Source organism: Pipistrellus hanaki, assembly GCF_964339955.1.
Source record: "Pipistrellus hanaki genome assembly, chromosome: 8".
In the NCBI taxonomy this organism is placed as follows: domain Eukaryota; kingdom Metazoa; phylum Chordata; class Mammalia; order Chiroptera; family Vespertilionidae; genus Pipistrellus; species Pipistrellus hanaki.
Genome location: NC_140510.1, coordinates 59756868 through 59780838, shown reverse-complemented (window position 1 = coordinate 59780838; position 23971 = coordinate 59756868). Strand labels below are relative to the sequence as shown.

Below are 23971 nucleotides of genomic sequence, written 5' to 3'. Positions count from 1 at the left end.
TAAGACACTTGCCTATACCCAGAAGTTCCAAAGATGCACCAAGACAATGGAATAAATAATAGAAATGGGAGGTTTGTTCAATAAATGATATTGAAACTATCAGTAAAAACCAATTTAGGTCTCCATCTCACACTGGATAACCATAGAAATCCCCAATTCATTAATGAATTAATTAAAATTTAACAAATCAAGCTATAGAAAAAGTAGATGAAAATTTAAGGACAACTTATGGAAGCAAGCTCTTTGTCATCTTAAAAATGATTAAAAAGCAGAAGAATTAAAAAACCAGACACAGCAAGTTTGCACAAAATTAAAAAAAAAATTTTTTTGTTGTTAAAACACTTTAGAATCAAGTAATATGCTGGAGGAAAGAAAATGCAATAAATGTTAGATGAATGATGTTCTTTCTCTACGAAGAATATAAAAATGTATAATATCAATATCCTCAATAGATCAAAGATAAAGGGCTAAATAGACAGTTCTCAGAAAAGGATTTAAAAAGAGATAAAAGAAGAAAAATAATAGCTTTGACTTCCCTTAAAAGAGGAAGTCTTGGTATGTGTTTGAGGCAGGGGTGGGAGGGAGGTTACACAAAATTTAAAGAAATGCATTGAACTAACTAGTGCTCAGCTGACGAGGCAGAATCTTGGCAGGTCAAAGATGAACATTTCAACATATAGCATCTGAGAACAAAGCATGAATGACAGAGAATTGCAAGGGACAGGTAATTGAAAGCAGGTGCCACTTATGAGATGAGAAAGGCATCAAGAACTTGATTATTGATTTAAAAGTTTCACCTGCCAGCAGTTCAGCTATTACATCATAAAAAGTGTACCTAACATAAAGAGTAAAGAACAGTATACGAGAAGAAAAATGCCAGGTTAACAATGAAGACTGGGTGAAGGGAAGGAACAATATTTGAGTGTAATTCTCCCAGTATTTAGAGAGCTATTCATGGAAACAAATGTAGAAGTTAAAAGTTAAATATTTTCTATACTGGACATTTCAGTTACATTATCCTGTATATTTTTAAAGGGACATAAGGAAAACTCACAATACAAATTGAAAATGAAAAAATGCACTCTCACTATAGAAACCAGAGGGGCAACCCTGTGAGAGTTTACACAAATATAACAATCCTATACTAATAAAAGCCTAAGTAGTTCTCACACCCTTGTGCAATGCCCTCATGTCATCACAAGATGGCCACCCTCACGTCATCACAAGATGGCCACCACAAGAAGGCCAGCAGGAGAGGGCAGTTGTGGGTGATCAGGCCAGCGGGGGAGGGCAGTTGGGGGCCATCGGACTGGCAGGGGAGGACAGTCAGACATCCCTCTCACAATCCGGGACTGTGGGATTGGGCCTAAACCAGCACTGAGACATCCCCCGAGGGGTCCCAGATTGGAGAGGGTGCAGGCCTGGCTGAGGGACACCCCCCTCCGGTGCCAGAAATTCATGCACCGGACCTCCAGTTATAAACAATGCTCCTAACAATTAAAATATTCCCTATAAAAAGGGGCATCCACTTAAAATATCAAAACCTAACCTAATTTTGTGTATATGAAACACAGAGGAAACCAAAAGACTTAGAGAGAGGAAACTGATAGGATAATCGATGGTTTTTTCAGGCACACACATACTATAAAAGAAGGGACTAGAACCAGGTGATTCTTTTCAGTAAAAGGAATTAAGAGAGTAACACAGATACTCCACAAAGGTAAAAGTTACGATAAACAATTAAACATAAAACACCCGATCGATGTTCCAATGAGCATAGCAAAGAAGTACATAATGGGGACATGCCAGAAATGCAAAAAGAAGTCACAACGGAGATACAACTGCAGGTAGAGGCCTTGCTACTCCCCTCTGGGAATATCACTGATCAAGTAAACAGAGAAATGTGGAGCTCTGAACAGCCCAGTTACTAATAAGGTACAACCAGCTGATCAATGAGGACTAAATGGTAAATCAAGGGAATAAGCTCTCTTTGAGAGAGGACAAGGGTTTTCCACCAAATCTATCCCATTCCTGGGCCCCGCCAAGCACTCCAAAGCCACAGCAGTTTTACCTTTTTCTTCTCAGAGCACCAAGAAAACAACTAATAATATGTAAAAGGTACTTTTATGCATTCTCTTAAGTAGTCTCTTGAACTCTGTGTGCATCAGAGAGAAAAGCAGAAGTTATTGACATATTGGAAAGGAACAAATACACACAAAACACCGGTGCAGTCCCAGCTCAAAGGAGCATGGGGATTCCTACGTGTCCTTGCAAACAGGAGAGATGGTGAGAAAGGAGGTGAACCCAGGCCATGTGGGAGGAACATGGAGTGACCATGGCCCTTGCAACGGCTCTGATCACCTGGGCACCGCAGGTGGCCTGTCTCCAGGGGCCGCATGCGGAGGGGCTGGGAAGCCACAACACAGGAGAATACGGAGAAAGGACTGGAGTTGCTCATAATATTTGAAAATTGACATATTGACATTCTCCAGTGCTCAAAACATGCATACTGTCTGATCCATGGGGCCATCAAAGGGATGGTTCCAGGTGCCATAGAAAGCAGATCTAGCCCTCACTAGTTTGGCTCAGTGGATAGAGCTTCGGCCTGTGGACTGAAGGGTCTCAGGTTCGATTCCAGTCGGGGGCATGTATCCTGGTTGCGGGCGCATCCCCAGAGGGGGGTGTGTGGGAGGTGGCTGGTCGATGTTTCTCTTTCATCGATGTTTCTGGCTCTCTATCCCTCTCCCTTCTTCTCTGAGAAAAATCAATAAAAGAAAAAAAGAAAAAAGTAAGCAGCTCTAGCTACCAGAGTGTTCGAGAGCAGACCGAGCAGACCTCACCACGTTGCGAGCTCTCTGTCACCAGAGGTATGCACACTTAAACAATTTTTTTCAAAAAAGCAAAACCCCGACATGGAATGTTCTGTCGTTAGATTAATGTCTGGTGACTAGGAAAGAACGCATCCCGAGCGTGGAAAGGGACTGGGCTGGGCGTCCAGAGGCCTCCCTCTGCGCCTGGCTCTCTCTCTCGCTGTGGGGCCTCCGTCTGGGTTCTCTTATCCAAACAGCACTATTCATCCCTGTGAACCCAGAGCCTGTGGCCTCACCGAGCTGGCTCTCTTACTGCCAACTCGGCCCCGCGCAGGGCTGTGCCTTCTACAGCTGCTTGTGCTCCGTGATGCCCTTACCTGCCCCCCATCAGTTGGGACCTACACCCAGCCACACGCCTCAGACCAAGCCAACTTGCCTTGCATTGGCAGACTAGGCTTTCCAGAAAACAACAGCCAGAGGAAGAATGCAACCTTAGGGTGTTTGCAGGCTAAGCAGGAATACCGGAGACGGGAGGGCCAGGCCTGGCCGAGCGGAGCTGGTACAGCCCAGCGGATGTATTGGAGGAGAAATGCTTCCCGGACCAGCATCATCCCATCCAGGTCCCGCGCCTGCAATCCCAGCCTCCTGGTGGGAATGCCACAGTTAGAACACAGATATTTACTTGGACGCAGTTACTGGTATCTGCGACTAACACGGTACACCAATTCACCAGTCTACCGCTGAGCTGGGCGTCTGAGGGACACGATGCAAGAAGGAACAGGACACAGAGGGGACAGAGCATGGAGACAGGCTGTCCCCGAGTCCAGAACTTTGCTGGAGCTGTACCCCTGAGCTTGGTGGCTTGATGTGGGGGCTCAGGAAGTGTAGGTGCCAGCCAGCTCATGAGCTTGAGATGTGGCCCGTCCTGTATTAAATGCTCTGCGGGGGGACTCGGTACATTCCTGGGACGTTGTTACAGTTATGCCCATTTTACAGATAAAGACAGTGATTAAAGAATCTACCCAAGCCAAAACTGGTTTGGCTCAATGGCTAGAGCATCGGTCTGAGGACTGAAGGGTCCCGGGTTCAATTCCAGTCAAGGGCATATACCTTGGTTGTGGGAACACCCCCAGTGGGGGGTGTGCAGGAGGCTGCTGATCCATGTTTCTCTCTCATCGATGTTTCTAACTTTCTATCCACCTCCCTTCCTCTCCATAAAAAATCAATAAAATATATTTTTTTAAAAAGAAAAGTATACACAAGGTCAAGCGGGCAGCGAGGGGCCTCTCTGGAACTCACATTCAGAGTCTCTCCTTCATTTTGTCCTCACTATGGCCCCCCTCCAGCATCACCAGCATACCCAGGAGCTCCCTCCCTGTCCCCACTCCGCCTGGCTCCATCTCACATCTCCTCCTCTCCCTCAGAACCTCCCCGCCCCTCCTTGGAACTCCACCCTTCCTCCAAATGTCCAACTGCGTGGTCCACCGGTGTGATTTGACTTGACTTTCTTGCTGTGACTGAGTAAGGGCCTTTAAGTCACCGTGTGCCATTGAGAGTGTCCTAGCGACCCCAGGACAGGGCCATGCCTCCTTAGTCCTGTTATCACCCTGCCTCCCCAAATCAGGCCCCCGGGAAGTTCTAGCTCAATGAAGCGGGCACGAGCGAATGACCGGGCCTGTGGGCTCCTAGTGACAGGTGTTCCCTTTGGAGCTGGGACGACTGGTCAGAACCAGAGGAGCACCGAGCTCTGGGCAGCTCTCTGCACCCCGGTCCCCAGCCCCACCGCCCCGGGCAGCTCAGAGCCGAGCCCAGGCCAATCCGGCAGACATTTCCTGACCCCCATTCTCCGCCTCCACACTCCAGAAAGAATCCAGAACCCCCAGGGTTCCCCATGTTGCTGCATCCCCCTCCCCCCAGCCCCAGCCTCTCCAAAAGACACTTAGTTAGGGTTCAAAAGTAATCCAGTTATAATAATTTTATAGCAAAGCTTCCTGGGTGCTTCCTGGGGGACCCGCACTTCCATCACTCACTGCTCTCAAGAGCCCCCGGAGGAAGAAACTTCTATGGCTCCCGTTCCCCAGAGCGGTACACTGAGGCTCAGGGGCTGCAGGGAGAGTCCTGGCTCTGTGCTCTCAGGCTCTTGGTGCTTTCCCGGCCAGATTCCCAGGAGCAGGCGGGTGGGCGGAGGGCGTGGCACATAGGCCGACTCCCCTGGGGAAGGCTCCTGGGCTGCCAGCCCTGAGGCTCCCCACCCCCAGCCTGATGCTGCAATCCTGAGACAAACCAGGAGGAAGTTGAAGCCCAGGCCGTGGAGGCCCGGCTGACCTCAGGAAAGCCACCTGCAGTCCACGAAAGCAAGGTCAGCTGCGGCTCTGTGCCTGGCCTTTCTAAGTGGCCCAGGGGCTGTTACCTGTTGGTGGTCCTGCGCAGCTGAGCAAGCTGGGAGGTGTCATTTCTCCTGCAGCCTGGTCGCCAGCCTGCTCTGGGGAGAGTCACTTCCCCTCTGGGGCTCGGCTTCCTCGTCACTGAAATGAGGGGGTGGGACCAGGTGCTTTTCAAGTGGCTGTGGCTGGGGGCTCCTTTCGGGTCTGAGGATGTCGGTGGAGTCATCTCACACACCGCTGTCTAAGCAGTCTAAGCCCCGTGTAACGCAGGGACAGCCAGCGTCTTACAAAAGCCCTCGTGGCTTCCATCGCTTCTGGGGTTCAGGATTAAGAACTTCTGCCCACAGAAAGGAGGGTAGTGCTGGGCACCTTCATATTTAGGACTTGGGGGGCAGGGAAGCCCAGCCCCTGCCTGAGTGTCTTCAAGGACGGTCAGCTCCCGGGCCCTGGCTCCGAGGCCAGGTCTCCACGGGGCCGGCAGTGGGGCCAGCCTTGGGCTGCAGAGCTCCGCAGGGTCCCGCAAGCAGAGATGGCCTCAGGGCTTCCCCTGACCTCCATGCACCTCTCCGGGGAACAGGAGCAATAGAAGTTTCCTCCTCAGAGGGCTCTTGAGAGCAGTGAGTGATGAAAGTGCTTTCTCCCCCGCCCCCCGGGGGAGCACCCACGGCCCAGGCTGGTGTCTCTCAGCAGGGAACCTCGCAGAGTCCAGACATTCCGGCCTGGCAGATTCAGCCCTGGGCGCGAAGTGACCAGGAGACGCCCTGAGAGCCGAGCTCAGCTGTGCTCACAAGCTGGCACGCCAGCCGTGGCTTTCGGTGTCTACAGCAGCGTTTTTCAACTGCTGTTCCTGGTGTGCCGTAGGTGCAGACAAGACAAGAATTTTATATTTTTCACTATTTTGTTTACTTAATATTTCATAATAAAGTAATTATAAAATACTTTCTTTGTGTTTATTTGATTCCTATTCAAGAGAATTACTTTATATATAGTCAATATAGGCACAGAGTTAAATTTTTTAACATTTTCTAATGGTGGTGTGCCTCGTGATTTTTTTCATGAAACAAGTGTGCCTTTGCCCAAAAAAGGTTGAAAAACACTGGTCTACAGGCATAGGAGCTCCAGGGCTGGGGCCGGGCGGCCATCTCTGGGTCAATAGCAGCGGGTGGGTGACTTTGGGGAAGTCAGCTGGGGTCCCCATCTCTCAGGGAAGAGGTTGATGGGGCCATGACAGTCTTCCAAGTGTTCGCCCACCATCTCCAGCGCTGATCTAACCCATGTTATGCGAAGGAGGAGGAGAACTAAGTTCAATTCCTGCCCTGGGCCACAGAGCCCCGAGCTGGCCGGAGCTCAAAGCAGGGCTCCGGGCAGTCCTTCCCCAAGAGAGCTCCTCCTCTGCCCCTCCCCTCCCCCTACCCAGGCCCCTAGGGCAACCTAAGCCGAGGGGAGGCGGACAGATCAGGGCATCCTGGGTGCAGCTGCGGGAGGCCAGGAACCTGCCCTAGAGCAGCAGGGAGGAGACCCACAGGTTTCGGGGGGGTGGGGCTGTGGCCTGGGCGCAGGAAGGGGTTGGGACTAAAAGGCCTGTAGAGCCACTCACCGCTCAGTTCCTCTTCCAAGGGAGCCTTATCCACCGCCCCTCCAGCTACCTTCTTTTACAAAAATGAGTGTTTCCCCACCTGCCCCTCCGGGTACCCTCAGCACAGCTGCTTCCAGAGTTTCTGTACCAACATGTATATAAAAGTGTTATTTTCTCCCTCTTTTAACACCATAAGTTTGAGTCCTGTGTGGGCTGTTCTCCCACCTTCCTCTCGTGACGAGCTTTGTTCTGACCTTCATCAAGGGAGTAACTGTGCTCAGAGAGACTCAAAGGGTGGTGTTCCCCTTCCCCGCCCCCCTCCTCTCCCCGCCCCCTCCCGTTCCCCAGCCGTGCAGGGTGACATGTGCTGGGCCAGAGCTGTGTGGGATGCCCCCCAACCAACCCCGGGACCAGGGTCAGCAACAGGTGAGAGACAAAGACTAGAGGAGAAGGAAGCAGCCTAAGTGCAGACCCGAGGAGAGAGGAGCTTCTTTTGTTTTGTTTTGTTTTGTTTTGTTTTGTTTTGTTTTGTTTTGGGGGGGAGGTGTGTCCTAGGGTCTCTCTGAAGGCTGAGGAACTAGGGGAATGGCAAGAGGTGAGGCTAGAGGGCTGGTGGTCAGAAGGAGGAGGAGCAGGGGTCCTGTGCCCTGGACCGGACCACTGCACAGGAAGTAACCCACAAGAGAAACCTCTGACGATATAGTGCCTTCCTTCTAACCTCCGCCCAAATCGGGACCAGCTCAATGGGATGAGGCCCTTCAGAGACCGGACACAGGACAGACCCACTTGGAGGCAGGGTCAGGGTGGGGTGAGGGCATCAGCAGCAGTACCAGGAAGGAATCAGGACATGGAAGGGCAGCGTCAGCTGGGGCGGCCTGATCCAGTTAGAGCCTCAGGCAGAGCGGGGTTCAGTTGACGGTCCCCTATGCAGCCACACTGTAAACCTGCCTAACTGCCTAACTTCTGTACCTGGAGTCACACGTTCATTCAATCCACACTCATCTCTGTTGACCATCTCCTGTCTCCCAGGCAGTGGTGGTCAAGACAGACAGCAGTACCTTCTCAAAAACACTGTTTTCAGGACTCTGTGTGACAGCAGGGGTGAGAGTACCCAGCAAGGATGTGGTACTGGTGATGCAAAGACCCCCCAGCTGCCACTGATGGGGGCGGGGCCCCAGAAACAAAAGGAGGTCCCAGTAGGAACTGAGGAGAGAAAAGCCAGGAGAGGGAGATGGTCCCAGCCCTTCCCACCTTCTGCTCCCAGTCTCCAAGCTCTGCCACAGTTCCATCTCCAAGCTCTGCCACAGTTCCGTCCCCAAGCTGCACCTACGCGTCTCATGCCCACAAAGTGGGCCCCTCAGAGCCTCTGGCAGAGATGGAAATGCCCAACCTCCTTGAAAGTGGGCATGTGGGTAGCCAACAGCTTCAAGCTGGCAAAGCTTAACATAATCACACCCCTTTAGAATTCACCCTTCCCCTCCCACACGGCCCCTCAGACCCTCGCTGAAAATGCAATAGTGAGGTTAAGGCAGGAAGTTCTGGACACTCAGGCAACTGGGGTGGTCATTTTTTCAAGCTCCCTGCCCCTGCAGTGGGATTCACTTCCTTCCTGGAATTAATTTATATATATATATATATACACACACACACACACACACACACACACACACACACACACACATTTATATCCATCTTGAGTTGAAGAATAAAAAAAGGTACCAAGGGCCTGGCAGGTCAGAGTTAGGGAGGCCCCAGGTTCATCCCTCCCCACCCCTCCCTATGGTGAGGCCAGCACTCTTGTTCTCAGGATCCCTTTGTCCCCAGAGCCTCCTGCCCGGCATGGAGCCCCCACCTCTGCTCACATAAGCTCAAATGCATTGTTCATGGTCCCCAGCCACGCTCTCAGCCCTGGCTCCATCATCAGCTTGCTCCAGGACCTCGAGGAGGTCAGCCTGGAGACCAAACGTGAGGGGCCCAATAGGTGACAAGGGTGTGAACCTCCTCTGAAAGCCCCACCCTGAGCTCTCGGTGCCAGGGAAGGAGGGCACCGGCCAGAACAGCGGGAAAACGCAGCCTTGGTCAGTCTGAGGGTAGAGAGCCAAATCGTGCCCACCCCCCGCTCCCACACACACCCCTGATCTCTGCCCACACACAATGCACTCAGGGGCCTGAGGTCACTTGCTGGGTAAGAGGCAGCTGCCCCTCGGGAGGCCTCAGTTTGCTACCTGGTGCAGTTAGGGGGTCGACTATCCTGAATGCCCAAGGCTGGGGTGATTCCTGGGACCCCGAATTTCCTGTGTTAAAATCAGCACAGTCCCCAGACACACGTGGATGAACTGGCCACCACAGGTCAGTTAGGGAGCTCCGGGGACTGGCCCTTTGCTTCAGTCCGAGGGCTTCTCTCCCTGGCTCCACCTGGGAAGGACATGGGCCCGGTGGGTTTGGCGCTCAGGATGCACACTGGGCCCCTTCGTTACAGAGGCCCCTTCACTGCAGAGGCGCCTGGGCCTCAGACCACACACCGGGGGCAGGGGCTGGCACTTCTCCTCTCCCACAGAGAGGGCTGGCAGGCACCCCAGCTCCAACACCGTGGTGACCACATGTTCAAGGAAAGGCCCGGCCAGACAAAGGGGCTGTGTGTTAGTTACTGCGGGCTGTGAGGGCGGCCCGCATGTGGGACCGTCTGGAGCATGTCTGAGAAGGGCTTCAGGTTACACCAAAGGGCCTGTTTCAGGAAACCAGAGTGTGTGGTCCGGGGCCCAGTGCCATCCCAGCCCCAGCTCAGCCTCCTGTCGGGGTGAGGGGCCCAGGCAGTGCAAGAGGAGGGGACTCTACAGGTCTGTTCATTATTTTCTCCACCAAAAAGTCTCTCCTCCTTAACCAGCTCCTGGGGGGCCTCAAATGGATAACAGACCACCTTGCCACGAAGTGGGTTTTGCCCAATTAGTTCAGTCCCAGGGCCCAAAATAAATGCGCTGTGTGCGGTAGTCTTTCCTCAGGTCCTCACAGGCTCACAGCCTGAACTGTGCACACCCACTCCAAGATGTACACACACACACACACACACACACACACACACACACACGCTCAGATATATACATATGTGGACACACACATACACACCAAAGGGCACACCCTAACCCAGAAACACCTTCAGAGTCACACACACACACACACACACACACACACACACACACACGTTCCCACACCCTCTCCAAGGACATCCACACATGCTTATGCTCCCACAGATACACACTCATCCCCAAAGACCTCAGGTAATTACAATATAAACAAATCACACATGTGTACCCTACAGTCAGAAAAATATACACTCACCCCAAAACACACAGCCAACCCTATACAGCTCCATCACCTGAGATCTGGTACATGACCTCCCCCATCGCCCCCATCCTGGTCTTCAAGCACTCCAAGAGCCCTTAGCAGGAAAGGTGGTGGCAGGTTGTTGGAGAGAGAGAGACTCAGAGGGGATGGAGCCAGGGTGCTAGCAAACTTGGAGTCACCTTCCTTCCATATGGCACAATCCTCAGACTCAGTGCAGCCCACCAGCCAGGGTGGAGCCTCTAGACCCCCTACCACTTGGGGTTTCAATTGAAGAATGTAAAAATATTATTGCAGCCCTGACCGGTTTGGCTCAGTGGACAGAGCATTGGCCTGCGGACTCAAGGGTCCCAGGTTCGATTCTGGTCAAGGGCATGTACCTTGGTTGCAGGCACATCCCCAATAGGGGATGAGCAAGAGGCAGCTGATCAATGTTTCTCTCTCATGGATGTTTCTCTCTATCCCTCTCCCTTCCTCTCTGTAAAAAAATCAATAAATTATATATTTTAAAAATATCATTGCAACCTGTAAGTTTTTCATAGCATCCTAACCTCAGTAAAAAGCAACTAGAAAATAAATTCTACAATGATATATGGGAAATGGAAAATATACTGCTTACAAAAGTGAAACATATGCTTAGTTATTGTGTATCCTGCATGAAAGAATTGTATCATGTTTTTAGCTATGTGGAATAATACATAAGCTATAATATAACTTTAAGAAAATTAATTTAGATGGAATTTTTTTTTTACTATGATTGCAACCGTGCTGATAAACAAGCACTGGCTACATTAATGGGAAACACACAGGAAAGAACATGCTAGCAGTGGGAGGAAAATGACATTGTGTGGAAATTCTCTTTTCCAATACTCCTGTAAAATGGGCAAATAAAGATTAGGTATGTTGTAATCAAAATCTACCTAGCTACAGAGAATAAGTTACTACCTCAAGCATTTCATATCTTTCTTTGTAAAAGCAGAATAGAGTGTTGTAGAAGCAGGAATCGGATTCATTGAGGTCAACCCTGAGGACACACTCTTGCTAATTTGTCATTTCCGAAAAGTCCACCTTTAAATATTATGTTTTAGTTCATTAATAAAAAACATTTCCTGAGGGCCTGCTCTGTGCACAGCAACTGGGATACAAGGATGAGTAAGAAAGTCTTTATACTTCTTGGACAAGATACTGCCTGAACTGAGGGTGGAGGAGACATAAAGAAGGAAATGTAGATTCCAGTGATGGTTAGGAGAACTCATGGGCCAGGAGACCAACGAAGTCAGTGAGAGGAAGAACGCTGTAGAGCTGAGAGTGACTCCATTGTTTCCAAACCTGGGACTGGCTGAATCACGGGGGAATTCACATGAGGTGCAATAGGGGTGGGGCTGTAGGATCGGGCGGGGAGGAAAGGGGTTTCATTTTGGACCTGAGGGTTTGGAGTCCCAAACAAGATGCCCTGCCCATGGAGAGACAGAGTGGTGAATCTTTAGTGCAAGGACAGGGAGGAAGCTGTGGGTTTGTAGGAAACAATACATAGGGTGAGGAAATATCCGTGGAGCTGGGAAAGAGCGCCATGAAAAGGGTTGGCAGAAAGAGTGGAATCCACAAAGATGGAAAGGAGCTGGTCAGAGGCAGAACAGCAGCAAGTCACAAAAACCAAAGGAAGGTCAAGCCAGTCTGTGAAGGAGCCTTGAAGGTGAGCTGTGGCCAGTAAGGCATCTTGGAAAGGGACACCGGGAACATGCTGTGGACGGCAATAATGCCCACAGACGTTCTCCCTCAGGTGCAGTTAAAGGACCAGGAGAGCATCAAAGAGGTGCATCTCACTCGCAGAAACAACGTGCCTACAAAAAAACTCCGAGTCCAGGCTGCTCACCTGAGTAACTGGTGAATATGTTAAAGCTTTTCATAATACCAAAGTCAATGACTGAATCTTATTTGAGTTAGCACTCAGGGTACCATGGCTTATTAAGAGGTTTGGCTGGAGGCCACATGGCAAGTAAACAATATTTAGGATGGCTCCTCGTATGCTTTTATGTAAAGGAATAGGAGCGGGGACTCTTTTGGTGTAAACTTTTTTTTTTTTTAATATATATTTTATTGATTTTACACAGAGAGGAATTGAGAGGGACAGAGAGTTAGAAACGTCGATGAGAGAGAAACATCGACCAGCTGCCTCTTGCACACCCCCTACTGGGGATGTGCCTGCAACCAAGGTACATGCCCTTGACCGGAATCGAACCTGGGACCTTTCAGTCCTCAGGCCGAAGCTCTATCCACTGAGCCAAACCGGTCCCGGCTGGTGTAAACTTCTGTGGCAAAAACATTTCTCTGCTCTTCCTTAGGTCCTCCTAGTCTCCTAAGTTTATTAACCAATTCTAAAATAGGTGTTAACAAGCTAAACACAAAATTAACGAAATTTGTAACTGGTTTCCTTGAATAAGATGATCCAGTGTGGGTTGGGCTTTATGACTTAACATTAAGTATTTAAAATATAGTATGTAATAATTAGCAACACCTGTTTTGTGGATTCAGGGTAAAAAAAAAAAAATGTAAGCCACTGAAAAAGCCTTGCCCTGATTCATTCAAGAAAAAAAATAAATAAATAAAATTTTAAAAAATCACATGGCAAAGGCCTCATTGAGCTGAAGATTAATGCTCATCTCTCAAAATCTGTAAATTACACAGCACAGATGCTGTGGAATCACTAAATAGAATAAAGGAAATGCACCAAGGACAGCAAGATGTGTGAATCCTTTACAAATTAGTCATTTTCACCCTGCAAATCAGGAGGGTCATGTGAAACCGCAGGCAGGGGCCTCAGGACGGCCATTTGAGGAAGTGAAGCTGCCAGGATGGGCTTCCTGTGGGATCAATTTTCTTTACAAAAGACAATTTAATGCCATTTATTTATTGTAAAATCTATAAGAAGGACAAAGCTATCTTCTTTTTTAAAAAAAAAAACAATTAAGAATTGCATATCTTTGGAAATAGAAAAAGCAGGAAATATTTTTTAAAAATATTTTATTGATTTTTTACAGAGAGGAGTAGAGAGTTAGAAACATTTTTTACACGGAGGGATAGAGAGCCAGAAACATTGATGAGAGAGAGACATCGATCAGCTGCCTCTTGCACAACCCCTACTGGAGATGTGCCCACACCCAAGGTACATGCCCTTGACCGGAATCGAACCTGGAACCCTTCAGTCAGCAGGCCGACACTCTATATCCATTGAGCCAAACCGGTTTCGGCCAAAGCTATCTTTCTGTAACCAGCAACCACAGTACAGTTGAGCCAGCCCTGCACAGCCTGGTCTTTTGCCCTGTGTTTCTGTAAAATGGTTTTAACAAGTATTTTCTATCCTTATAAGAAATATTTGCTGCTTCCTGATGGTGTCTCACTTACAGGAAAGACAAGGGAGGTTGACTGATAGTGGGACACAGGAAGATTGCCGGTACTCTTTGGCTTAATGCTACAGCTTTGGAAAATAAGGAACTCTCCAGGACCCCACGCAGCAGGCCAAGGGCAGAGCTCAGAGGAGGCTCTAGGCCCTGACCCAAGCCGCCCTCCCTCCCGGGGCTGGGCAGCCATAAGCTCTCCAGGAGGTCCCATGACCTTGTCTCTGACATTGAAAGAGGTCATTCTGGGTGGGAAGACATAAAGCCTCTAGTCCCATCATGTTTATGGGGACTGACTCCAACTTCATCTCCTCCGGGTCTCAGGAAACAACTTCCGGGGTCAGTAGGCGGGCCTGGCCTTTCCGCAGATCATGGCCCCCAAAGAGCACCTGGGAAGGCAAACAGCTGCACATGGCTCCCCCTCTCCACCGGCGGTCAGATGCATCTCTCAGCGGGGCAAGATGTCAAGATGGAGAGTGAATGGACTAACCAACTATGAACCCTCCACAGGCTTCTCCCCAGGACTCTCTCTCCATTGCCCTGCAGCCCCGGGGCCTGGGCTGAACCGCTGAGAACCCAGTCTTACCTTTGTCCCCGCTGGGGTGCTGGGAGCTCTAGGAGACAGGCCTCCCGTCTCATAGCCCCCAGGGCTGGCTCTTTGGTTTCCCTTGGTCAGTCCTGTCTGAGATGCAGGTGCCTGGGGGCACAGGTCATGGGAGGGAGGGGCCTCAGGAGAGGGGCTCTCTGGAGCCCCAGTTGTTTCCCAGAGAAGTTTCTGAACCAAACAGGGTGGGTGCGGTCCACCATGGTGCTCATGGGAGTGGTCCACTTATGTTGTATGTACCCTCCAGGCTGCCCAGCTCCCTGGCCGAGAAGTCTGGGCCTCGTACCACGGGCTCCACAGTCACTCACAGCAGTATCTTCTGGGCCACTGAGCAGGAGATGGAAGGGCTTTTTGACCCCAAAGTACAAGTGTATGTGGGTCTCTGGCAGTAGCACAGACCTAATGTGCCCATTCACCCATCAAGAAGAGGGAGGGGTCCAGACTACAGAGCAGTATGTGGTCTTTAGTGGGCAAAGGCCACTCACCCATATCGTATTGGGAGAACTGCAGTGTGCGTGTGTGTGTGTGTGTGTGTGTGTGTGTGTGTGGAGAGTGGGAGAGAGAGAGAGAGAGAGAAAGAGAGAGAGAGAGAGACAGGGCAGGAGGAATTGGGGGGTCAGGTGAAGGAGTGAGTGGGAGAGCTGGGCATGGTGGGCAGGGCAGACCATTGTTCTGAAAGCAGGATCAGGGCATGATTCTTGCCCTGACCCGACAGCACACAGGCCCAGAAAAGCCAGTCCTCCACCTCCATCGGGGGCACCCTGGAGCCCTGCCACATTGAGCCTGGGGACGCCGGAGCCTCTGGGAGCAGTTTATTACGTGGCTTTTGGCCAGTGCCTGGACCAGGGCCCAGCAGAGGTTCCACTCAGGGTAGAACCTGCCCCTAAAGCAGATGGACCGAGAGAGGAAGGGTCTGTCGGACGAGGTCCTCCAGCCCTGCCATCTCCCCACCTGCTCTTGGCATAGAACTCAGCGCTCAAGGGTGGGGCTTCCTGGCAGACTGCATTCACTTGTAATGGCAAACTTGAGGCGGGGGGCATGAGGGCTGGTGCTGCCTGGCCTGCGAACGCTGTGCATCCTGGAGCAGGGGCACCGGCCTCGGGGTGTCTTCAGGGCATGACTTCACCTGCAGTTATCAAGATCGAGACGCCTACAGGGGCCAAAAGAAAGTGTAATTCTGGACCCTGAGCACCCCGGGCTGTGTCAGGAAAGCCAGCCCGGGCGTGCACCGTGGAGGGCAAGCAGCTGTGCGGAGGGTGAGTGCTGAGGAGCCCTCCTGCCATCCTCAGTCAGCATCCCAAGACTCACCTTCTTAGGGTGAAGTCCTGATTTTCGCTGGCCCAATCTCAAGCTATCTGGCCCAGCCGGGCCTTTCCTTGCCTCTGGCACCATGGGGAAGCGGGAGTAGCCCTTGCTGCCCTTGGGCCTGCGGGGAAGATCAGTAAGGAGGGTGCGGAGGCCCCTCCAGACAGCCTGCAGCTGCAGCTGCAACTTTCTCCCCCTCCCCACCCCCCCTCCAAAGGAGGCCGCAGGAGCAGGTCCTGAGCCAGCGGCTGATGGCCAGCCGCCACTGCAGAGCTCGGAAACTGCTCTCCGGAGGACAGTGAACAGGGTGCTTTGTTTGCCCCAGAGGGGTCCCCCAGCCTCCAGACCCCAAAACGTCACAGCAGGGCGTCAGCCCTCCTCCCACTGCCACGCTCCCCCCTCCCCAGCAATCTCCGCTTTGGCAGAGGGATGCCCAGGGCACTGTTTTTTAGGGAAGGCTGGTTTTGAGGGGCAAGGTATGCACCAGGCACGGGACACAGCCGCTCCTCATTCAGAAGGAGAGGGGCCTGTAGGAAAAGATGCCCCGAGCCCACCAAGCCCTCCCACCCCGTCCAATGGCGGCTCGGAGAGCCTCGAGCGGTCCAAGTGATGACGCAGAAGAGCTTGTTACATTGCCCTTGGCCTGTGCACCAAGCGCCAGGAGGGGCATCCACCCGGTGGCACCGGCCAGGGGGCCAGGGGCCTGAGAACTCACTGGGGAAATCGGGGCTTCCTGGAGTGCTTGAGGACCCCCCAGGACTCCCCGCAGCTGCTGCCCACCATGTTCTGCTCCCTGGGCCCAGCAGGTGTCCGACTCCTGAAGCTTCGAGAGGTCCGGGTCCCCACTGGCAGGGACTTCAAGTCCCAGGGACAGTTTACAGGCCGGCCCAACAGAGGAGCGATGCGGGGAGGTGGTGACCGGGGAAGAGGGGAGGAGGGGCGGGTGAGCCGAGGGGAGGAGGGGCGGGTGAGCCGAGGGGAGGAGGGGCGGGTGAGCCGTTTGCCCAAGTGGCTGGAGGCCAGAGAAGGGCCAGAAGCGGGGAGCGGGGCAAAGGAAGAGTGAAGAGTAGAGAGGCGGACATGGCGGACAGGAGGGGCAGCGGGACTGGCAGGGCAGGGGGAGCAGGGGACCCGAGGGGGCCGATAGAGGCAGCAGGTCTTGTGGGTTCCCAAGTGAGGAGGGGCCCCCCTGGTGAGAGAGGGGAGCCTGCCTGGGCGAAATGCGTGAGCCGGAGGAGAGCCAGGCCAAGGGCCCAGCGTGGGGTCCGGCAGAAGGCAGCGGGGGAAGCCAGATAAGGGGGAAGGGGAAGAGGCAGGAGGAGGAGGGGAAGAGGGAGGGCTAGGGGGGGTGGGAAAATAGAAGGTTTGCTTTCTCTTCATCGCTGGCAATGCACAAAGTGAGAGCAGACCCAGCTGTGGGGTTCTGGAACCTGCTGCCTCTTTTGTGACCTCAGAAGCAGAGAATTCTAGAGCGAGGAGGCCTGGGAGCCTTACAGACATAAGCAAACAGGTCTTCACGGAGACTGTCCAAGGCAGCGCTTACTTAGGGCAGAGCCAGGGCAGGGCGCCCTGGATAACCTGCGTCAGCCGGGTTAGGCACCTGGGGGCCACCAGACAGCATTCTGGCTGGCTCCCGGCCCGAGAGCCTGCCTCAGAGCCCGGGGGCTGGTGCTCTGAAGTGTCCCCTTCTTCCTGGCCACATCCCCAGTCTCCCAGTAGCCCCGCCCAGGGAGGGTGAAGGGGCTCAGCCAGTCCCTGAGCGTGGGTGCCTGGAGATGTCTGAGCTCAGGAATTGCCAAGAATGAGCAGGGATAGCCATGCTTGTCTCGGGCATGCCTGGCCTCGGGTTCTGGGCAACAGAGGCAGCAATGAGTGCTGGTCAAGAAGCAAGAGCCTGGAGAGCGGGGTTCTCCCAGGGCTGTGTGCCGGGAGCCTGTGGCAGGACGCTGCCCCCGGCCCCGGAGAAGGCCAGTGCCGGCAGTCGGGAGAAAGCCCTCTGCACTCTGGTCACTCATGCAGTCACATCCCCTGCTCTCCTGTCTCAGGAAGGACCTTGAGGAGGCTTCCTTTCTAGCGATGGAAAGGGCCTAGCCCTGGGCGCCAGACTCAGGACACCTGACAGGGAAAGGACAGGTCCACACCCCTCTCACATGTGACTGAATAGGTTTTTCTAGAACTTCCACGAGCTTGACAACCAGGGCTAAGGAACCTGGGGTTCTGGAGTCTTAGTGGACTCACCTCGCAAATCCAGTGACCCCCATGTCTCCTCCTCCTCTAGATGCTTCAAGTCCCCAAGCAAATGTCCAGAAAGCCTGAACCCCACAAACCACCAACGGTCCCTCTTCTGTCACACCCCCGCCCCCACCTCTGTTTCCTCTCAGGGAGTGACCACATCCTCTGTCCTCCGTTTGCCTAGTGCTCCAGTGCAGCTCCTCTCGGGGCCCCAGGCCTCCAAGCATCATTCCACCAGCTCTTCCCCGTCCCCCCCGCCCTTCCCCTCCTCACTGGCTCTCATTATGGTGGCTCCTTTGCAAACACCCCAAGATACTGATGGGTCATTCGCAAGGGGCCCTGTGCCTCCCACTCACATCCCTGCAGGGAGGAAACCACAGGGAGCGTATGACAAAGCCCCAGACAGGATGTGGGATCAGAAAGCAAGGAGGGGGCCGTGCTGCCCCCCCCCCCCCCCCCCCCCGCCCAGAGATCCCAGTGACAGAGCTGCACACCTGAGAGAGGTAGGGAACCACGAGCCAGTCCTGGATGCTCAGGGGCCCTGGAATGACCGCCCAGCCTGTCAGGACAGGGCTCCTCCTGGATGTCACTCAGAGTGGATCAAAGCAACCCCTGAGGCCAGGTTTGATCCCGCCCTACTCCCCTCACAGCCCCACCTGCCACACCTGTGGGATCCTGGGGAAAGAGGACAAGACTAAAGGTCCTGAAAACAGACATTAAGCCCTGGAGAACACGAAGAAGCCATGGCCCCATCACACCTGAGTTTAAGAGCTGGGAAGCGTGCCAGCCTCAGCAGTGAGGGCAAACCCCGCCTGTTTAGAGGTGATGCAAAGAAAGCTCTCAGAGGGGAGGGAAAGGGGGCCTCCGGTTACAGTAACCATGGTCACAGTAACCATTGCCGGGTGATTCAGAGGGAAAGGCCGCAGCAGAGATGACTGTGAGGGGGCACGGCACGAGAGTGAGTTCTCAGAGTGAAAATGAGAATGCCGTGCGTGTGGGAGCCCCGAGAGTGACTCCACACCGGTGTCACGCAAGGCACTTGCTTCGGCCGGAGCTTACCACAGTCTTCCAGGGGTAGAGAGAATAGAACTGGGTGCTCTGTTGTTGTGGCCGGCAGGACCCGGTGGAGGCGGGGCTCCAGATGGCTTAGCAAGACCCTGTGGAGGCAGGACTCCAGGCCAGGGAAGGAGCGAGCAACCAGACCCACAACAAAGAATGTAGCATAACTGTTAGTTGTAGAATAGTTCTGTTGCAAGGCTCAACCCCCAGGCAGGCACGTCCTGTTTCCAGTAGCCACAAGGCAGGACAAACAGACCAAACCAGGTCAGACAGAGACTGCTTAAGCTGAAAATAAACTCCCACCCCGGGTGTTGTATAAACTTTAAATGTTACTGTACTAATGGAATTTTTCTATAATTTATAACTGACCTTTCTTTGTTAAAACTTTAGCCAATCATAATCTGCCAGGCATCCCTAAGACGGGGATAAAAGTAGCGTGCTTAGACTGGGTCGGGGCTCTCGTTGCTCGCTGCTGTGTCAGTTGAGACGGGAGCCCGGACTTGAGTTCGTAATAAAGGCTTCCTACATTCCAATTGGGCTGACTGGCGGTCGTCATTCGCGGGTCGCCCACAGCACTGTCACCAGTGGACGTGGGGCTTGTTCATCACGGTTCCTCGGGCACAGGCCACCCTCCCAACGACAGCACAGAAGGCCCGCAGCCTGTGCCCACGCCAAGGAATCCTTCCTGATGCCCTCAGGCGACAGGCACCGTACTAGGCCCTGCGGGTGCCACAGTGAACTAAGTAAGACATTATCTCAGCCACAGGCACTGGCTGCCTAGCAAAGAAGGCAGACATCTCAATAGATAGCGATGCCCCTGACCCTCCTCCGAGAAACAGGAACAAGGATGGTCACTGTGCAACTGGCACCTCCTGCCTCTGCCACCAGACGCTGAGGGGACGGCCGTGAGCCTGCTGGCTCGGGCTGGGCTCTTTGCAATAACACACCTTGGTCATGGGCTGAGCAGAGAGATCACTAGAGAAGACCAAGGAGGTCTGTACAGAGAGACAGGGTGGAAGAGGGAAGCCCTACGCACCAAGCTGCGGGGCAGTGGGATGGGGCTGGGATTTGAGAAAGAGACTAAAAGAGAGTGAGTTCAGGGGGGCAGCTGCCTTCTGCATAGAGTGTATTTCAAAGCAGGGAAAGGATGTCAGTTAGTTGCTGTGCATTAAGGATGTCTATTTGTGTTCTCACTTCGGCATCATATATACTAAAACTTTGTGAACTGCTCTATGTTTCGTGCAGTGCCCTGTGATTAGCTACAAAGAAATATGAATCAAAGCACAAAATATGAATCAAAGCACAATATGAATCAATAGCAAAACCCTGACTTGTCATTATAAAAATATTCGTGGAAGACAATCTGTGAAAGGAAAACAGAATTGAGTAACACCTCTGTGTTTATGCTAACCTGTTAACTTGAATTTCCTTCATAAACCTTAAAATGTTCTGAAATTAGCCAAAACCGGTTTGGCTCAGTGGATAGAGCGTCCGGGTTCCGGGTTCGGTTCTGGTCAAGGGCATGTGCATTGGTTGCGGGCACATCCCCGGTGGGGGGTGTGCAGGAGGCAGCTGGTCGATGTTTCTCTCTCATCGATGTTTCTAGCTCCCTATCTCTCTCCCTTCCTCCTCTCTGTAAAATATCAATAAAGTATGTTAAAAAAAAAAGTTCTGAAATTAACTTATTTTTAAAAAGAATGTGCTTGCATTGGTTAATAAAGTTATTTAGATTTCACATGTACAATTCTGAATACATCACCTGTTTATGGTATTGTGTGTTCACCATCCCAAGTTAAGTCTCCTACTATCACCATTTGGCCTCCCTTTACTCTCTTTTACCTCCTTCCATCACCCCTTCTCTCTGGTAATCATCTTCTATAATTTTATTAACCGATATCAACCTAATAATTTTTTTAAAAAAATATGAAATGTACTCTCAATGACTCCACGTCATTTTCAGTGACATGAAAAGAAAAGAAAAAGAAGGGGAGACTGTTACAGAATGCTACCTTTGGGTCCTGACCTCATTTCAGCTAACCAGCTATAAAAAGACATTTTTGAGATAACTGGGGAAATAAGTGAGTATGGATTGGGCCCTTGGTGTCTCTGTGCTCTGCTCCCTCCTGACCACACTGACCTACGGGAGTAAGACAGTTCAGAGAGCCCTTATGTTTGCCGTTACTTATTGCAAACTAATAAGCAAACATCAAAACAACATGGGCCAAAATAAAAACCTCCCATAAGCCCATGCCCATATATCAAACTGACCCAACTTTCCTTGCTCCCTTTGAGGCTTTGTCTGCAGACATCCAGTCTCCCGAGAGTGGTAGGCACCGTCAAGATTATAATTTGCATTTTTCACTGAGGGCGATATAATTCTTCCCATGCTAATAATTAGTAATTATAATTTTAGGCTGCAAAATATTCCATTAAATGGGCTAACTTAACCATTTCCCAATTGTAGGTGATTTAAACAGTTTTCCTTCTTTGGGGGATTATTCCCTAAAGGGAAAGTATATTCCCTAAAGGGGAATCATTGTGTCAAAGGGCATTAATGTTTTGATGGCTCTCGACAAATTATTAGATATCCCTCCCATGGCCCCCTCTGGCCACCGTGTATCAATTCCCCCTGCCTAACTCAGTGGTTCTCAAAGTGTGGTCCGGGCACCCCTAAAGGCTCCCTGGGGTGCTTTTAGGAAATCCACCCTCTACAATTTTATTAACCAATGACGAAGGGGCTGGGGAAGGAGGATAGCTCATTGATTGGCTGCCTCGTTTTCTAATCTTACGACTTTCTTTTCCATTTTCATCCTCTTCTGAGTGTAGAGTGGAGTTTTCCAGAGGCTATGTGACCTGTGCTAACACAACAGACTGAGGACAGAAGCAGAAAGGAAAGGCCAGCCATCTCTTAAGCCAGATATCTGAGAGATCTGCAAAACTATAAAAATAATGCCTTTCTTTTCACTAATTTTTTGTTTTGTTTTGGAAAATACATTTTTCATTTAAAAATATATTTATGTAAATATTTTAAGATTATGTTTTAATTTCTAGTATAGTATATACTGATGTTATCTATATAACTAAAAGATTTGGGGGGTTCTTAATAATTTTTAATAGTGTAAAGGGGTCCAGAAGTCACCTAGTTTGAGGACCCTGGCCTGAATGTGATTTGGCAAAGGGCAGGGTCAGTTGAGTGTGGCTCATTTCCACCATCACCGACTAGCCTGTCTCCCAGACGAGGCTTCTGAGGCAAAATGCAAAACAATTCTACTTTTTAAATTTTTCTCTCTCTTCTTCCCTGCTTTTCTTTCTTGTGCTCTTTCCTCCTCCTCCCCCCACCTTCCTACATTTTCTCTTGTTTTTGTCCTTTCCCGTCCCCCAGCCTCAACTCTCATAACAAATTTGCACACATATTGACACCTTCTCTTCTTTGCATGAATTGACATGCTTTCATATCTAAACAGAAACACTGTGACATTTCAAATAGGCTTTTTGTTATTACTCATCCCATTCAAAAGAGATAATGTGTAAATCTTAAAAACACAAGTTCTTCACCTATAATCAAGAAACCGAAAATGAAAATAAGATTTTTTTTTTCTCATATGGAATTGGCAGAGTTTTATTACACGGCAATTCTCAGTCCTGGCAGAAATGCAAGGAGAGGGACATCCAGTAGGTGACAGATTTGAACCCAAAACACATTTGACTGAAAGGCTGTGTTCCTGCCCAGTCACATTCTTAAATCAATGTGCTATCCCTTTTTGTATCCATACATAACTCCACAGCAACCGTGACCCCTGATCTTGTTGATTCCTAGAGAACTCTTCATCCTTCCCTCTGAGCATTAGCACGGCACAGTGAAAGGCACAGGAATTGTACCAAAATAGTGCCGATGGGCGCATGGATCATTTTCATTTTCCTCGTCATGCTTACTTATATATGTGTTTCCCAAGTTTTCTACAAAGAGCAGGCATGGATGGTTTGGGCAAATGCATAACTTGTCAGATGCTGAAAGGCTCTTCTTAAGGGGTCACCTGTGCCTTTTAGAGCCAGGATGGACACACGGGCACATGGCTCACAGGATGGACCCGTGGGCGCATGCCTGGGCTTAGGTGCCAACAAGTGGCCATTCAGTGATATAGATGATACATTCTGCACCAAACCAACTGGGGGAAAGAATCCAATTCAACTACTGGTCCCTTTTCCCGGAGTCCTCATCACAAACAGGCTTTGTGCAAGCCTGCAGGCTGTTATCAAGCACAGAGAAGACTGAGCCTTGGACCTCAAATTATTTACAAAGTTTAACAGCAAGACAAAGAAACACACAAGAGACAATTTTTGAGGACAAGATAAGAAGTATGCTTGGCAGCAGCGTAAGAGGAGTGACCACCACCTGCCAAGGTCAAATACAGGAGAGGTTATGGAGGCTTCAATAAATTTCCAGAAGAAAAGTCAGAACCACAAACCAGAAAGTCATTACTCTGAGAGATTTTAGAAGATTCTGGGCTTGCGTAACGTTCCTATGTTCCTTTTAGGTTACTCCATGTCTTTTTCCTATAGTCTTCCATGCCTTTAAAAAGGAGTGGAGGGAGAATAGGTAGGGAGATTGGACAGAAATACAAAACTATGTCTAATTCTGAATAACAAAAAGCCACCATAAGACAGCTCTTACATGTAAACAGATTGGAAGTCATTAGTTCCATCCTCACAAGAAAAATGCTGAGCAATCAGAGCATCAACAACTGTGCTTAGAGCCATTGGAGAACTGAGGGCACTTGGTAAGCCATCACCCTGAAATCTAAAGAGGCAGGAAAGACAGAGAATCACCACTTACCAGGAGCAGACGCCGCCTCTGGAGCCAGCCACGGATAGCAACAGTTTTCGGTCTGATGAATAATAACCGGAGGCTGAGTGTGGACTAGCTGAAGACTTTTTAAATGCTGGGGTTCCAGTGCTAGGGCAGCCCCACACTTTCCTGGGGTTTAGCTCCAGAGCCCTACCAGGTTGTCACCGTGAAGTTGGGGAGAAATCCACTTGCTTTGGGGAAAGGGAGGAGAAATGACCATTTTTAAACAGGCTCAGAGGAAATGTAACCATTTAGAAAGCCCAGAGCATTCTGTTCTTGACAAAGCCCTGCCAGGAGGGACACTGCTTTCCCAGGGCCTGCTCTGCCCTGGGGGAAGGGCAACAAGACAGCTCCAGCCCCCTCCAGACTTCAGGGGAGACAGGGGAAGGCCAAGAAATGTTCCTGACGGTCAGGCCCAGGA

At 51.0% G+C, this 23971-nt stretch overlaps 1 protein-coding gene across 5 annotated transcripts in view; it reads right to left on the bottom strand.

Moving 5' to 3' along the window:
- GPR55 (G protein-coupled receptor 55) overlaps nucleotides 1-23580 on the bottom strand; it is a 45449-nt gene extending 21869 nt beyond the window's left edge. Inside the window, exons 1-3 of one of the 5 annotated variants that reach the window (XR_014795683.1) lie at nucleotides 17652-17703; nucleotides 15417-15534; nucleotides 15028-15258 (exon numbers count right to left, since the gene is read on the bottom strand). Coding sequence is in view for 1 of the 5 variants with exons in the window: in XM_084891853.1 (XP_084747979.1) it covers nucleotides 5221-5263 (43 nt within the window). In the remaining 4 variants the exon portion in view is untranslated. Of the gene's footprint in view, nucleotides 1-5220; nucleotides 5279-15027; nucleotides 15259-15416; nucleotides 15535-17651; nucleotides 17704-23538 lie in introns of those variants that run through there. The other 4 variants (XR_014795684.1, XM_084891852.1, XM_084891851.1 and 1 more) reach the window with 4 other exon arrangements.
- Between the last annotated feature and the right edge of the window lie 391 nt (nucleotides 23581-23971).